At 54.4% G+C, this 15098-nt stretch overlaps 2 protein-coding genes across 3 annotated transcripts; both read left to right on the top strand.

Annotated features, from left to right (window-relative positions):
• Positions 1 to 260: 260 nt before the first annotated feature.
• On the top strand, positions 261 to 7240 carry CLN6 (CLN6 transmembrane ER protein). The gene is made up of 7 exons (XM_057430539.1): positions 261 to 370; positions 1291 to 1405; positions 2121 to 2219; positions 4512 to 4700; positions 4812 to 4867; positions 5706 to 5828; positions 6918 to 7240. Exons 1-7 carry the CDS (start codon positions 288 to 290, stop codon positions 7204 to 7206), a joined length of 954 nt encoding a protein of 317 aa, XP_057286522.1. The 5' UTR covers positions 261 to 287; the 3' UTR covers positions 7207 to 7240.
• Positions 7241 to 9004: 1764 nt separating this feature from the next.
• CALML4 (calmodulin like 4) lies at positions 9005 to 13195 on the top strand. Of its 2 annotated transcripts, XM_057430540.1 has the most exons (5): positions 9005 to 9053; positions 9157 to 9187; positions 10451 to 10591; positions 11477 to 11665; positions 12882 to 13195. In XM_057430540.1, exons 1-5 carry the CDS (start codon positions 9051 to 9053, stop codon positions 12977 to 12979), a joined length of 462 nt encoding a protein of 153 aa, XP_057286523.1. In that variant the 5' UTR covers positions 9005 to 9050; the 3' UTR covers positions 12980 to 13195. The 2 variants fall into 2 exon arrangements, with proteins under 2 accessions (XP_057286523.1, XP_057286524.1); XM_057430541.1 differs by lacking the exon at positions 9005 to 9053 and having other exon boundaries at positions 10483 to 10591.
• The last annotated feature ends 1903 nt before the right edge of the window (positions 13196 to 15098 follow it).

The raw sequence follows: 15098 nt of genomic DNA, 5'->3' as shown, positions 1-15098 counted from the left end.
CTCCTCGTCCCCTCTTAAAACCAGCGAGGATCGGGCCCTCGGGATGCGGAGGCGGAAGGGAAATAAAAGGAGCTGCCTGGGGTTTGCATGGGGAGAAGGCTTGGCCGAGAAGAGCCGAGCGCAGCCGAGTAGTGACGAGTAGAGCCGAGGCGGACCGGGACGAGCCGATCGGAGCCGCTCCGCTCCGCTCCGCCCCTCCCCGGCCGGGGCGGTCCCGGTGCTCCCGGCCGCGCAGCCGCCGCTCGTCCCCCCGGCCGGGACCGGGAGCAGCGGGGCCGGGCGGGCGCATGCAGGGCGCGGCGCGGCGGCGGCCGTTCCCGGCGGCGGCCCCGGGCTCCCCGCAGCCCGCAGGGCCGCTGTACCCGGGCAGGTGAGCGGAGGGGGCGGCGGGAGGGCACGGAAACGGGACCCTCCTCTTTGTTCCCCCCCCGTTCCCCGCCTCCCCCAACCCATCCACACCCCCCCTCCCCGTGCACCCTGCCCCGTGCTCCCCCATCCCGGGTACCAGCCCCATCAGGATGCTGCGGGAGTCCCGGGGGGTCCCAGCCGCACGGAGCAGTTCCCCCGCTCAGCCGTGCCCGGCGCATCCTGACTTACCTGGATCCCCCCGGCTGGTCCGGGATCCTCATCCGCTTCCAGGGAGCCGCAGCTCTCCCGGCTCGTCCAGGTACCACCATCGCCTGCATCCATCGGGATTGGACCGTTGGAAACACAAGTTCGTAGCTGATCCAGTCTGGGCACCACAGGAGAGCGTTTCCTCCACTTTTCCCGTAGGGAGGTGAAGGTCCGGTGGTGCTGGAGCGTTATTTGATGTAAAGACCTCAGCAGGGTTGGATCAGGCCTCACTCTGCAGAGGATCAGAGTGGGAGATGAAGGTGGTAGCGCGTGCAGAGCATCCCTGTGCTCCAGTACCACCGGGCAGCGATGCATGTTTAGCACTTGGAAGTGCCACAGGAGTTGGATTCTGCTTTGTCATGCAAAAGTTAAAAATAGTTGCACTTAATTCAGCACTTAAGCTTTTCATCCTGCTTTTGTGCTCACTTCCCACCCAGGAGCTGTCTTACGGGGATATTCCAGACTGTATTGACAACACTTTGCCTTTCCATACTGCCTCCTACTCTCCTTCACCTCTCAGTTTTGTTATTTCACAGCTCCCAAAGCCTAGATACGCACCAGCAGCCAGGGAAGCCCAGGTTTGGGGTAGGGATGCAGACCTGGAGGCTGCTCCCTTCCTCCTCGGGAACCTGTGCTAGGTCTAAAGGCTGACACTGTCACTTCTGTCACTTCCAGGCATGGAGCGGTCAAGAGCGAGGACACCTTCAAGACCTCCCCGTTTCACTTGGATCTGTGGTTCTACTTCACCCTGCAGAACTGGGTGCTGGACTTTGGGCGTCCCATCGCCATGGTGAGTGCGGCAGAGGCTGCCACTGCTCCACTTCCTGTCGGCTTGTGTAGGGTGGAGGGCAGGGGGACAGAGCCAGGGTGGGCTCCCTTGAGGAGCTGGCCTCGAGACAAGGACTGCTGCCATGTACTGGTGTAACTGGTACCAAGCGTGTTGTTCCAGTCATGGGGCAACTGGGATTCCTGCTCTTATAGAATGGGTTAAAGCTCCTTCAGCTCCAACCCCTGCCACGAGCAGGGATCCCTTCCACTGGAGCAGCTTGCTCCAAGCCCCTGTGTCCAACCTGGCCTTGAGCACTGCCAGGGATGGGGCAGCCGCAGCTTCTCTGGGCACCCTGTGCCAGCGCCTCAGCACCCTCACAGGGAAGAGCTTCTGCCTAAGAGCTCATCTCAGTCTCCCCTCAGGCAGGTTAAAGCCATTCCCCTTGGCCTGTCCCTACAGGCCCTTGTCCCGAGCCCCTCTCCAGATTTCTTGTAGCCCCTTTAGGCACTGACTGAGGTGTAAATACCCCCACTTCCAGACTGTGTTTTTAGGGATGCTCACTGCAAGAAGACACCCAGCTCCGTTACTAACAGCTACATGAAGCCAAGCTGCCACTTAGCAAGCGGCAGCAATCCCAAGCAAGGATTTTCTCTCTCTTTCAGCCAGCAGTGGGGCTGTAACCACGAGCTGGGTGGTGGGGATGTGCTGATGTGCTTCTCTTCTCGCCCTTCCTCAGATAATCCTACCTTTGGAGTGGTTCCCTCTAAACAAACCGAGTGCTGGAGATTATTTCCACATGGCTTACAATGTCATCACGCCTTTTCTTCTGCTAAAGGTAAACTTGGGGTGCAGCTCTTGGGTTTGTTGGGGTTTTTGATACTAGTGGTTGTAAAACCAGGGCAAACACCACAGTTTTGGAAGGGCTGAGAGTGTGCTTGGAACTTGTGGTGTGAATGGCAAAGGAGTTGTGGTGCCACCTTTTACAGGGCAAGGCAGTGACCGTCTGAACACAACTCTGTTGCCTGCATATGCAAAGCAAATTGCTTCCCCCGGGAATTCTGCATTCCAGAGGAATCAGAGCCCTTCTCCCTGCCTGAACCACAGCATGGTTTTAAGTCAACATCCGTGCCTTAAAAGACCTTTTGAGTCAGCTGGAACTGGAGCAGATTTTCTCAGTTGCTCACAGCTTAATTACACTTGCTCTTTGACATTAGAATTGTAGCTTTAGCTTGAATTCCTCTTGCTTCAGCTGCCAGGCACTGGCTCCTATAAACCATTTATAAGGTTAAAGACTCTCCTGTCGTTAGAAATCTCCTTACATTAAATACGCAGGAGCCACAAGATAGGAGAAAGCAATTATAAATTAGCTAAAAATTGAATTGCATCCTAAGATGTAAATGTTTTTCTCTCTCCTGAGCCTGGCTGGGGGACTTTAAATGCCGTTGTGGCCAAAAAGGAGCAGGCAGGATTCGGCCCTTTGGGGGATGTGGAAGCTCTGCAGCTCAACGTGACCCATTCCAGTCTGACCCAGCCAATGCTGAAGCTTCGCATTTGCTGTCCTGGGCTCTCCCAGCAGCACAGCACGAGGGGTTGGTCCGTAGGAAAACCCATTTGTTATTCAGGATGCGTTCCTGTGCCCAGTGTCCCCTTGAAGGACACGTCCCATCGTCCTCCAGCAGCAGACGAGGGCTCTCCTGCTCCTCGTCCTCCCTGGCTGCTCTGCCGCTCGTGCAGCGGTTGCAGAGAAAGGAGAGGTTAAGCCTCAAAATGAAATAGAAATAAGGAGCTTTTCGCTGTTGATGGAGGGCTGCAAAGCTGCTTTGGCAGCAGGGAGGTGGGAGGCGAAGGTGGCCCCGGTTCATCCTGGGCTGGGCTCATGCACGTCCCCTCACTGCGTTCCTGAGGCTGATTCGGTGTCACCCCCCCCCCAGTTCCTGACCCTCTTGAGCTGGGATTCGCATCCTTTGAGGTCTTCCCCAAAAGAAGAGCTCCTTCATAGAGACAGGCTCCTGCTCCTCATCCCCAGCCAGGCCTGCAGGAGATTAGCCCAGGCTCCAGGTAGCACGGGGCTCCCACCAGCCTCACGTGGATGTCCCTGCCTCCACCCACAGTGAGCAGAGCAGATGTTCAGAGGTTGCCTCAAGCGGTTTTGCTGGCACTCAGGTATTTCTAGACTGAGCTGAGCTCTTAGGCAGAAGCTCTTCCCTGTGAGGGTGCTGAGGCGCTGGCACAGGGTGCCCAGAGAAGCTGTGGCTGCCCCATCCCTGGCAGTGTTCAAGGCCAGGTTGGACACAGGGGCTTGGAGCAAGCTGCTCCAGTGGAAGGGGTCCCTGCCCGTGGCAGGGGTTGGAGCTGGAGGAGCTTTGAGGTCCCTTCCAACACAAACCAGGCTGGGATCCTACAGAATGCAGAGGTGAGTGCGATTCCTGCAGGAAGACAAAAACCAAACCCCAAGCAGTTCCCCACGAGTCCTTTGGAAACCAGTCACTGGGGAGTTACAAAGGAGCAAGCGTCTCTTAGCCAGGGGAGTCAAGTGTGTGGCTGAGTGCTGCTGGAGGCTCTCCCTGCCACTGGAGGGCACAGCCAGCCTTCCACATGCATAGACCCAGCCTTCCTCCAGCAGAGGAACTGAGGAAACCGGCTGCCTTTTTGTTTCTCATTAATCGGGTTTGATCTCGTCTGGTGAAGAAATTGCTCCGAGTGCTCCCTTAGAAGTACTGGGTCACTGATTTGATCTCTTCATTGACTCGAGTTGAGGGTTTGCTTTGCAGAAAGGGCATAAAACCAGAGGTTTATAGTTGCAAACAGGGATAAAGAGTGGACACAAACCTGGAAGCCTTGTAGGCTGCTGGAAACCTGCCTGGGATGCGTCTGTGGAAAGCCTCCATCAGGGAGGCTCATGCCGATGTGCCTGTGTGGCTCTCCCCATGGCAGGACTGTGTTGTCCCTGCAAGGTGCTGGCCACCAGAGCTCACATCTGCAGCAGCACAACCTGCAGCTCTCCGCAGGCCCTTCCCTCGTGTTTTGGGGTGATTTTTGCCAAGCACCGTAAATTCAGGGTGGGCAGAGCCTGTCCCATGTCTCTGCAGGTCCCACCGCGCTCTTTGACACCTCTCTGTGCTTTTAGCTCATCGAGAGATCCCCCAAGACCTTACCGAGATCCATGATCTACGTCAGCATCATCATGTTTGTCATGGGTGCCAGCATCCACCTGGTCGGAGACTCCGTCAACCATCGCTTGATTTTCAGTGGCTACCAGCACCATCTGTCTGTAAGAGAGAACCCCATCATCAAGAACCTGAAGCCAGAGACGCTGGTAAAGAGGCTGCTTTCCACAAGCACTTAGCCAAAACCACGTTGATTGCTTGGTCTTATGTAAGAGCCTCCTGTTCCCTCTGCCCTTCTAAAGCTCTTTGTTGTGTTGCAGATTGATTCCTTTGAGCTGCTGTACTACTACGATGAATATTTAGGTCATTCGATGTGGTAAGCGACTCCGGCTTCCGAACGTGACGGGAGGGAGGGCAGATGTGAGCTGATCAGAGCTTAATGGGGGAAAACACAAAGGCCAGCTGCTGATTGCTGGCTGGGGGTGATGTGCTCGGCACCAGAGTGATCACAGTGGATCTCTCCCTTGGGAAATCACCCCATTTCCCCTGGTTTTGTCTCTGTCTCAGTGATGTTTCTAGGATGCGGCCGTTGTTGGACAGCCATAGGGATGGTTTGTCAAACCATTGGCTGTCATCTCCCACGAGATGAGGCTCGAGCCCTTTATTCACTCCCCTCCTTCACTGTGCATCCTCCAGCGAGAGGAGAGGGCAGGATTGCTCTCAGAGCCAGACCTGTAACAGAGAGCGCTTGGCCACAGTGATCCAGGAAGCTCAGTTAGGGTCTGATTTCAGCGCTGTTGCCCCAGGCTGATCCCAGAAATGCTTGTTCCAGCTGGACAATGGGCTTCATCCAGCCTCACGCCTACCCAGGGGCAGGAACACAGGCAGTGCCGGAGGTGTCCATGCCCTGCTGCTCTGCCTACACCAGACACCCCAGAAGGGTCTGTTCCTTTATGCACTGCCAGATAGTCCTGGGGCTGCTCAGAGCAGGGGGAAATCCCTCGCCATGAGGCTTTCCCAATTTATTTGCTGTTCCTGGAATGCTGAGAAGCAGCTAAATGCTGTTCTTTTACATTACAAAGGGCTCAGAGGTTACTGAAAGCCTGGTCCCCATCCTGCATTCCTGGCTCGTGCATGGTTCGGATTGAGGGGGGGGCAGGGGTTGAAACGCTCCCCAGGCTCACACCAGTGATCAGAGCTGTTTGTGTGTGCAGGTATATCCCTTTTTTCCTGATCCTCTTCATATACTTCACCGGCTGCTTCACCCCTGTTGAGGAGGAGAGCAGGATGCCAGTGGCTGCCTTGCTTCTGATGGGGCCCAGCAGCCTTTATTACTGGTAAGTGGCTTCTGCCTGCTCTGGATGGGTCAGGGATGAAGATGGAGTGGCCCAGAAATACCAGAGGCAGCCCCACAGTGTGCAGGGAGGGCTTATGCCTTCCCCAGGGCTGAACTTGCTGCAGTTTCTGCTCTGCAGGGCTGGAAAATCAAATTAAATCAAATCATATCAAATCCCATTGATATTTGCAGCCACTTCAAGCCTTTACAAGCTGGGACGAGTTCAGGGTCACCCATCAGCACTCCCATCCCTGCTTGGGATGCTTCTTCAACCGCAGCTGGTCACATTGTGACTGCTGGAGCTCCATGGTATTTGCTGTCTCTCCCCCTTCAAAGGCTGCCCTTTGCTTCCCTGATGATTTTGGGGTGCCTGCAGCTCATCCAAGCGGTCTCAGCTCACTGGTGGCAATGGGGATGCTCTCACCGGTGTCCAGACGTCTCGCACAGAGCCCAGGCCATGCGGGTGCTGCTCAGGCACTACCCCCTCCTCTCGCCCTGCGGGTCCCCAATAGCCTTTTGAGAGAGGTCTTATTTATTTCCCATTCTCATTAGCCTCCTCTTCCCAAAGGGGTTCCCTGATGGCAGCCAAACAGCTTCCCATTCATCTCTGGAGATGAGGCTCTCTCTCACCCGTGGCTTTGCCCCCTGCCAGGGCTGCTTTTATACAGTAAATTAAGTTCTGATAGTCAAAATCATCAGCATCATTTGGTCAGTGCCCAGTTCCCCCAATGCACTGCCTTTAACTCCATCAGCACGAAGCTCTGCCTGCTCAGGACAGGCTGCTGCCAGATACACAGGGATTTGGGGGCTAAATAAGCACAACATCCATGGGACAGAACCAGAGTCTGGCTTTGAGTCTGCTGTTGAGCATCCCAAAAACGGAGCCCAAAATCCCATTTCTCTTCATGAAACCCATACGGTTGTTAAATCCCTGATAAAGTGAAGCCAAACCACAGTTAAAAGCTGGCAGAAGGCAGCAGAGCTTTATGGGATGGAGAGCAGGAGAAGGGGAGATGCTCGCTCCGGGCAAGGCTGGAAGTGCCATGTTCTCCATGGGAGCACTGATGGCATGGGTGTCTTTGCTTTGCAGGTACCTCGTGACCGAGGGCCAGATCTTCATCCTCTACATTTTCACTTTCTTTGCCATGATGGCTTTGGTGATGCACCAGAAGCGCAAAGGACTCGTGCTGGACAGCAATGGGCTTTTCCTCTTCTACTCCTTCATCATCACGCTGGTCCTCATTGCCCTTTGGGTGGTTTGGCTGTGGAATGACAAAATCCTCAGGAAGAAGTACCCCGGTGTGATCTACATCCCCGAGCCGTGGGCGTTTTACACCCTGCACATGAGCAACCTCCACCCAGCAAAGGAAAGTTTTTAAGTTTTGATATTTTAGAGGGATTTGGATTAAAAAAAAAAAAAAAGAAATTTAGTTTTTCTAAGTAGATGCGTTTCAAATAAACTCCTGACCAACACGAGCTGCACAAGGCGTGAGTCAGCCAGGGACGAGGGGAGAATGGTCCCTGTGACTGAAAGCCGGGCTGTTTAAAGGGGTGGTGGCAGGGATGCAGCATCCCAGCCCCGCAGTGGTCCAGGTACCACCACTGCCACCCCAGGAGCATCCCGGCCTTTAACAGGAGTCAGGGATTGCAGGGAGAGCCCTCATCCTCCCCATGTCTTGGCACTGGGAGTCGCATCCGCTGTTCCCATGTTGCTCCCAGGTGAATGAAGCACGCAGGGAAGGGGCAGAGCTGCCCTACTTGGATCCATGTGGTGGCTCCTGGCTGTCAGTGCTAGGGTTCAGCCCTCATTGCTGAGTGCAGACACAGTGCAGGAAGGGCCTGGCTGGTGGCAGAAGGACCAATTCCCCATGAATGCAACCCAAAAGGGCATCCATGGGGCAGGGGGTGAGGTCCAGCACCCGGTGGGGTCTGTTCCCACTTGTCACTTCTCCAGGCTGAGGTGATGGAGCCGAGCCCTGCACCTCCAGCTGCATCCCTGTGATGGGTTATGTCTGTGGCGTTTGTATTAGAGCCCGGTGTGACTGAATTCAAGTGGCAGAATTGGAAAGCCATCAGCAAAGCACAGCAAATAAAAGCACTTGGTAAAAGCTGAGTGACTCTGGCTGCTCCCTGAAGCAGCTCTGCCCTTTGAAAGGAGACTCTTGAGGTTTAAGGACCATGAACACCTCACTGTAACAGAGCAGGGTCCGCCCTGGGAAGGGCTGGTCCATGCTGCAGTGGTCACTGTGGCCACTAAATACTCTGTTCTTGGGTCTGGATCTCCACAACCTGGCATCGGGTACCTCGTCCCCTCTCACATGTGCTGACCCTGCTGCTGGGTTTCCTTTTGGGATAGTTCCAGCAGCAGCAGATGCAGAGGGGCTCAGCACCACCCACACCACTGCCTCAGCTCTCCTGATAGGGTCAGGATGGGACAAAATCAGATGCATCCATAGCACTTGCTTTTCAGTGGCGTGAACATCAGCGGGGTGGCAGCAGCAGCGCAGTGCTGGGAGGCACCAGAAGACGTGAGCAGGGCTGTTGGTCCGGGCTGGTCCAAAAGCACCCAGGTTAAACCTCAGAACTCTGTTTCACTGCAGCAGCATCCCCTCGCTGTGTCTGCAGCAAGACCTGGCAGTGCTGGAGACGTCGGATCCAGGCCAATGAATAACACTGCAGACAATGGGGAGCTTTAAATCCCTTACAAACCCTTCCCCTCCCTCCTGCCTGGTGCCCCAGCTCAGGGCACAGTGACATGGCCAGCAATGCCCAGCACCGAGCCCAAAGCACCTCCTGCTGCTGCTGCCACCACCAAACCCGTGCAGCAGCAAATGCCCCTGACCCATCCCCAGCAGCCACCATCGGGCTGGATTTGTGCCCCAGCAGCAAAGCTTAGCGCAAGGTGTGCAGCTATCGGGGATCACTGAACCCTTCGTGCCGCATGAGCCCATCTCCATCCAGCCCGGCCCCAGCACCCCTAAACCCCGACCCAGGGAAGCTCTCACCCCTCTCCTCGGTCCCATCTGAGGCCTTGGGAGCGCCGTTATCCCCATGGCACGTGAGCGGGAGCCCGGCAGGGATCAGGTCTCGTAGCCATGGCAGCGGGGTATTTATTACAGCCTCTCTCCACCCCGGACTTTAGCCCTTAATCAAGTAGGAAAGCAGGAGCAGGCGCCTCCGAGCCCCACGGGCAGCGTTGGACACGAGGAGGAGCCCCTAAATAATGGTGAGTGAAGCGTTTGGGCTGATACAACCCCCCCACCAGCACCACCACTCATTCCCATCTGGATTTTAAAGCCGGTTTTCCTGTTCCCCTTTCCATGCTCCAGGCAAAATTCCTGTCCCAGGATCAGATCAACGGTATGTGTGGGCTTGGTCTGGGTTTGGTTGTTTCTTCCTATTAGCAAGATCAGCTTAAACATGTGTATACATATATACATATATATATGGATGGATAGATGTGATTTGTTAAGTTTGTGCCTATACAAATGGCACTCACTCTGAGCTCGTGCCCCCCAGGCACCTCCAGCGTGCCTCTTTGCCCTGAAACCAGAGAAATCTCCCCAATTCTAGCACAGTGCTGGGACCTGACCCCCTCCCCACATACTCACCCACTGCATTGCATTGGGACCAGCAACCTCCCAACCCCATGAACCCCCCCCAGCCCCGGCCAAGCAGCAGCAGGGACCAGCACTTGCAGTGCTGGGGTTTCCTGTCCGATGGGAGCGAAGGTGGGAGAGGAGGAAGGAGGCTGCAGGAAGTCACTGGGAGGCACCAGGGCTGCGATGGGAAGGGTTTGACAGGGAATGGCTTAAGCCATAATAAAGAGTATTAATGTAAACCTGATCATCTGCAGTGGCCTTGGGAGGAGGCAGGCAGGGCGGGGGGGGGGCACAGCACCCATAGGGCACTCAAGCCTGCAGTAGGGTGTAGAGACAGCCTGGAGAAGAGACGGCTTCTTAAGGGGGGACCTTAGAGCAGCTCCAGTGCCTGAAGGGGCTGCAGGAAACCTGGAGAGGGGCTTTGGACAAGGGATGTAGGGACAGGCCAAGGGGAATGGCTTGAACCTGCCCGAGGGGAGACTGAGCTGAGCTCTTAGGCAGAAGCTCTTCCCTGGGAGGGTGCTGAGGCGCTGGCACAGGGTGCCCAGAGAAGCTGTGGCTGCCCCATCCCTGGCAGTGTTCAAGGCCAGGTTGGACACGGGCTTGGAGCAAGCTGCTCCAGTGGAAGGGGTCCCTGCCCGTGGCAGGGTTTGGAGCTGGAGGAGCTTGGAGGTCCCTTCAACACAAACCAGTCCAGGATTCCTCCCTTAAGCCTCCCGCCCTCAGCATCCTCTCCCACCCCACAAAGTGCTCCCAGCACCATTCTCCACGTGCAGCAGCCTGACTTCACTCTCAGACCTGCTCCGTTAGGCTGAAGGTCCCCCCTCAGCTCCGCTATTCCCAAGCCTGCCTTTGGCACTTACCCAGGGTGGTGTGGTCCCCCCCATCCATCACCCTGAAACCAGACACTCCGCAGCAGACACAATATCCCTGCTGGAACCCGGCCGGGCCACGGGGGAGGAGGCGTCAGCGGCGGATCCGTGTCCTCTGGCAGGGAATAACGGCTTTGGGTTTTAATTAGAGTTCAAGGAGTGTTTTTCCCTCTACGACAAGAAACAAAAGGGGAAGATCAAGGCCTCGGACCTGCTGGCAGTGATGCGGTGCCTGGGAGCCAGCCCCACGCCGGGGGAGGCGCAGAGACACCTCCACTTGCACAGGATCGGTGAGTGCAGCCCATGGGTAACACGTGGAGGTAAAACATGGGTAACGCGTGGAGATCGAACATGGGTAACGCGTGGAGATCGAACATGGGTAACGCGTGGAGATCGAACATGGGTAACGCGTGGAGATCGAACATGGGTAACGCGTGGAGATCGAACATGGGTAACGCGTGGAGATCAAACATGGGTAACGCGTGGAGATCAAACATGGGTAACGCGTGGAGATCAAACATGGGTAACGCATAGAGATCAAACATGGGTAAAGCGTGGAGATCGAACATGGGTAACTCATAGAGATCAAACATGGATAAGACATGGATGAAACAGATGGGGAAATGCAGCTTCCCTGTGGTCTGGAGGCTGCCTGGAGTCCCACAGGGAACAGCCTCCCCCCCAGGTGAAACAGGCAATGCAAAGCAAGAGCAGTCACCAAAGCCTATGGTCTGATGTGATGGGAACAAAGTCAAATCAGTGCACGGGTTAAACCAGTGCCATTGGAAAAGCTTCAAGGCATTTATATTGATTGTGGATTTTGAGGCTGGGAACCTGTCCAGTCCAAGCAGCAGAGGTAGAAGAGCACTGAAAGACATTCATGTGCAGGTACACAAATGAATTCAAAGCACAGGACAAAGAGCAAAGAATGGGCTGGATTAAGAATGCTGGGTGCTAGGTCTGGCATAGACCTTATGCACAGCAAACCCGGACACACAAGTGCTCTAAATGGGTTTTAGGGCAAGAGAAACTCCCCAGGTATGGTCCATCCTGGTCCAGACCAGAGCCAGGCAAAAGGCGCCCCAGGAAAGGGGGAAAGAGGACGGGGATGCTCAGGGCAGGATCCACACCACAAAACCGAGCCATTCCTAAGGGATCTCCTCTTATTTTTCCAGACAAAAACGCGGAGTTGGATTTCTCCACCTTCCTCAATATCATGTACAGGCAAATGAAGCAAGAGGAGCCCGAGAGGGAAATCCTCACTGCCCTGTCCATGATAGACAGGCAGAAGAGAGGCATCATCACCGTCTCGGAGCTGAAAGCCAAGCTCACCCGACTAGGCGAGAAGCTCTCCGAGGAAGAAGGTATTTTGCAGTTCAAAGATGTATTGAATGCTCCTCATCTGATTTCCCTCCTGACTTCCCTCTGGGAAAGGCCCTGTGCCAGCAGGAGGTAGCACACCCGAGAGAAGGGATGTCCCCCCCATCACACACACAGTGTCCAGGGCACCGGCGCATCGCATCTCGCTGTTGAGTCCACCCCACCAGCACCAGTCTCACAGCCACACAATGAGCTTGTGCCTTCATTTAAAAGGCTTTTCCCACATAAAACCAGAGCCCCCAGGGGAGCCCAGACACACACAGAGCAGGGAGCACCCCCAAAGCCAAAGAGAACCATTAGCACCATCAACTCTAATTAGACTCATGTGAGGACAAAGTCTCTCTGCTGTCATCAGCCTTTAGCCGCACCACAATGGCCAAGCAGAGATGCTGCGTCTTGCAACCCGGATGCCTGTTAACCCAGAGACCTCTTCCCTTGCTGGAGCTGCTCCCTGGGATGATGATTTATCACAGAGGTGCTCTATTTAGTGTTCAGGTTGGACACAGGGGCTTGGAGCAAGCTGCTCTAGTGGAAGGGGTCCCTGCCCGTGGCATGGGTTGGAACTGGACGAGTTTAAGCTCCCTTCCAACCCAAACCGGTCTGGGGTTCTATGATTCTAATGGCTTAGCCTGTGTAAGATAACATTTTAAGTCAGGCAGCTGCTGTCAGCGCCAAGGAGTTCCCGAAGCCGGAATGAAAAGCATCCCACTGCTCCCAGGTGCCAACTGCACAGTTACCACTTCTTCAGATGTGTTTTCAGAGAGCCTCAGAGCTCCAGCTGAGATACTCTTCCTTTTCGAACATTAAAGGCCCACCACCAAGTGTCACGCAGATCCACTTCAAGTTGGGCACACCATGTGGATGAGCATTTAGCCTGGTCTAAATTGACTAGGGGCAGGTCTGTTACCCAGGCCAAATAAGCCACCAGAAGCAATTAAAAGGTGTTTTAGACTAAATTTGTGAATCTTTTCCATGTGGGTATCAAGGAGATGGGCACCTCTGCTCCAGAAAGTTGAACTGGGAGATCGACATCCGAGTGTGAACTGGAGATAGTTCAGAACTCTCCGGGACGGTAGCAGAACTGATCCCAGAACTAACAAAACGGGTTTGAAACCCAAATCCTGCACTGCTGCTCTTGTGAAGAACACAGCACCTGTGCCATCTGCCTCTCCAACCCGTGGTTTTCTTCCCCTCTTTCAGTTGATGACCTGCTCAAAGAAGCCAAAGTTGGACCAAACGGAACAATCAGGTATGAAGAATTTGTCCACAAGATTTGCCTTCCAACAGTCGACTACTGAAACTCAGACCAAGAGATTTGGTAAGAGCAGAACCTGAGGCTTACTTGACTTCAATTTCTCCTACTTATTACTTGGACTTGGGAATCATCATTTGCCTTTAAAATCCCTTATTATGCCTTCACAACTGTGCTTACACTCACACAGGATCCCACCCCGTTCCTGAAGGAATGCTGTCACCAAATGTGAGCTGTTATTTGAATAAACTGCATCTCGCATCCCTTGTGTAACGTGTCCTGCTCAAGAAGCAGTAGCTAAAACAGAACAAATTAAAACTCATAACATCAAAAATGACTTTTAGAATGCATTTAAGTACAGATTGTGGCGTAAACGGGAAGTTGCAGTGAAGGTCTCACAGTGACAGCGTCCCAAGAAGTCAGCATCACCACAGCCATTTCCTGCTTCCACACCCCCAAGCTCAGACAGAGTCTTTTGGGTAGGGATTCCCCTGGAAGCTCAACTGTGCACCGACAGTGGTAAATCCAGTGCAACTGTGCACAGCTCCTTGGATCCAGTGCATGATCCCATCAAGTCACCAGCCGCATCCCTGCTGGCTGTCCAGAGCATCACAGACACGCAGCACCAATCCTCTGCTCCCCCCCACCAGTGATGCTCAGCAGAGGACCACTTCCCATTCTCCAATCTCAGCAATGCCCTACAATCACCACCTCCTTCTTCCTCTCCCACTCCTCCAGCACACAGGATCTGTCCTGTCCTGCCTCTGTCCCGTTACTTATTAAGGCACAGGATCTTCAGCACCAAATCTCTGCGCGGTGAACCTGGTTTTGAGGCAACCCACTGCCGATGCTGTGCTTGGTAAACGTATCCGTCACCAAGCTCGGGGCTATCCGCAAGGACACGCTCCCAGAGGCAGCCTGGCAGGGAAGAACAGGGCCGGGGAATTCAGCTTCTCTACAGCAGGGAATCTCACCCATCTCTCCTGGTGTTAAGTGATGAAAACCACTCTGACCCAGAGCGGTTATGGCTGGTCTCACTCCGCCTGGACCTTGGTAGCCTTAGTTAAGGTCCAGAGACCCTCGCAGGAGATTTAGGAGCACATACAGCAGATCCTCTCTGGAGTCGGTCAGAAACCCACACAGAGACCATCACGCAGAAGCAGCCACATGCTGGAAAAGGCCATGGTCCTGTGGGCCTGCAGTGGCTTCTCCCCATGGGAGGCCCTTCCCTCCCCTCCTTCCCTGCTCCAATGCCAAATCTTGGCCACTGAAGCAACCAACGCATCCTTTGCTCTACCTGTGAGCTCATCAGCAGTTAAATCATCACAACCATAGCATACACACTGCATTTATCCCCTGCTGAGGCATGCTGCATTGCCAGACCACGGAAAGCAGCATCACCCAGGGCTGACACACAGAATCAAACAGGACTGTTAGTACCACAAATTTGGTTAGAAACTGCAAAAATAAAACCCCAAACTGAATTATGAGCCAGGTTGGACACAGGGGCTTGGAGCAAGCTGCTCCAGTGGAAGGGGTCCCTGCCCCTGGCAGGGGGTTGGAACTGGGTGAGCTTTTAGGTCCCTTCCATCCCAAACCATTCTCTGACATGAAATCTTAACTCTTCCAAATCAGTGTCTCCGTAAGGCTAAGAATTATTCTTATGGAGTATTATATGGGGGGGGAAAAGGCACAAAAGACTAAATGAGATGCTGAATGCTGTGCAAGGAATGGAAGCGGATCCAGGACGTCCCTCTCAGTCCTGTGTTTAAGACAAAGGGCAGTTTTGTGCCCACTCTCCCTTGATTCAGAGCCAAGCTGCAGAGCCTGCAGTTCTCACGGCAGCAGTCCCCAGCTAACCCAGTAAGCTCAGACTCAGACCCTGATATGCCAAGATGAGAAACCCTCTGAAGAGTGAAGGATTGTGCTTGGAGGGGAAATGAACTTTGCTCAGTGTAGAACTGACAGACCTTGTCATGCCTGTCTAATGCATCCAGCATCTTCTTACTCTATGGACAGAAAATAAACCCTGTTTCTCACAGTTAGCGTTGCAAGCAGCTCAGCACTCAAACACTCCAGATAACAGCATACAGTGAAACGGAGCAAAGATTCACCAACAAAACCAGCTCCGACCAACAGCAAAGGATCAGCTTCCCCATGGACCC

Source organism: Pezoporus wallicus, unplaced genomic scaffold, assembly GCF_028554395.1.
Source record: "Pezoporus wallicus isolate ANWC-B61680 ecotype Strahan unplaced genomic scaffold, APGP_CSIRO_Pwel_v1 contig_14831, whole genome shotgun sequence".
Classification (NCBI taxonomy): Eukaryota; Metazoa; Chordata; class Aves; order Psittaciformes; family Psittacidae; genus Pezoporus; species Pezoporus wallicus.
The sequence above is the reverse complement of the archived record's forward strand: the minus strand, read 5'-3'. Positions and strand labels throughout refer to the sequence as shown.

Bases quoted from the DNA above. Each gene is read 5' to 3' on its own strand.
- CLN6 (XM_057430539.1), top strand. From the start codon at position 288: ATGCAGGGCGCGGCGCGGCGGCGGCCGTTCCCGGCGGCGGCCCCGGGC. The intron at 4,701-4,811 runs GTAAAGAGGCTG...GTTGTGTTGCAG, and splicing joins ACCTGAAGCCAGAGACGCTG to ATTGATTCCTTTGAGCTGCT. The intron at 5,829-6,917 runs GTAAGTGGCTTC...TTTGCTTTGCAG, and splicing joins CCCAGCAGCCTTTATTACTG to GTACCTCGTGACCGAGGGCC.
- CALML4 (XM_057430540.1), top strand. The intron at 9,188-10,450 runs GTATGTGTGGGC...GGTTTTAATTAG, and splicing joins GTCCCAGGATCAGATCAACG to AGTTCAAGGAGTGTTTTTCC. The intron at 10,592-11,476 runs GTGAGTGCAGCC...TTATTTTTCCAG, and splicing joins CCTCCACTTGCACAGGATCG to ACAAAAACGCGGAGTTGGAT.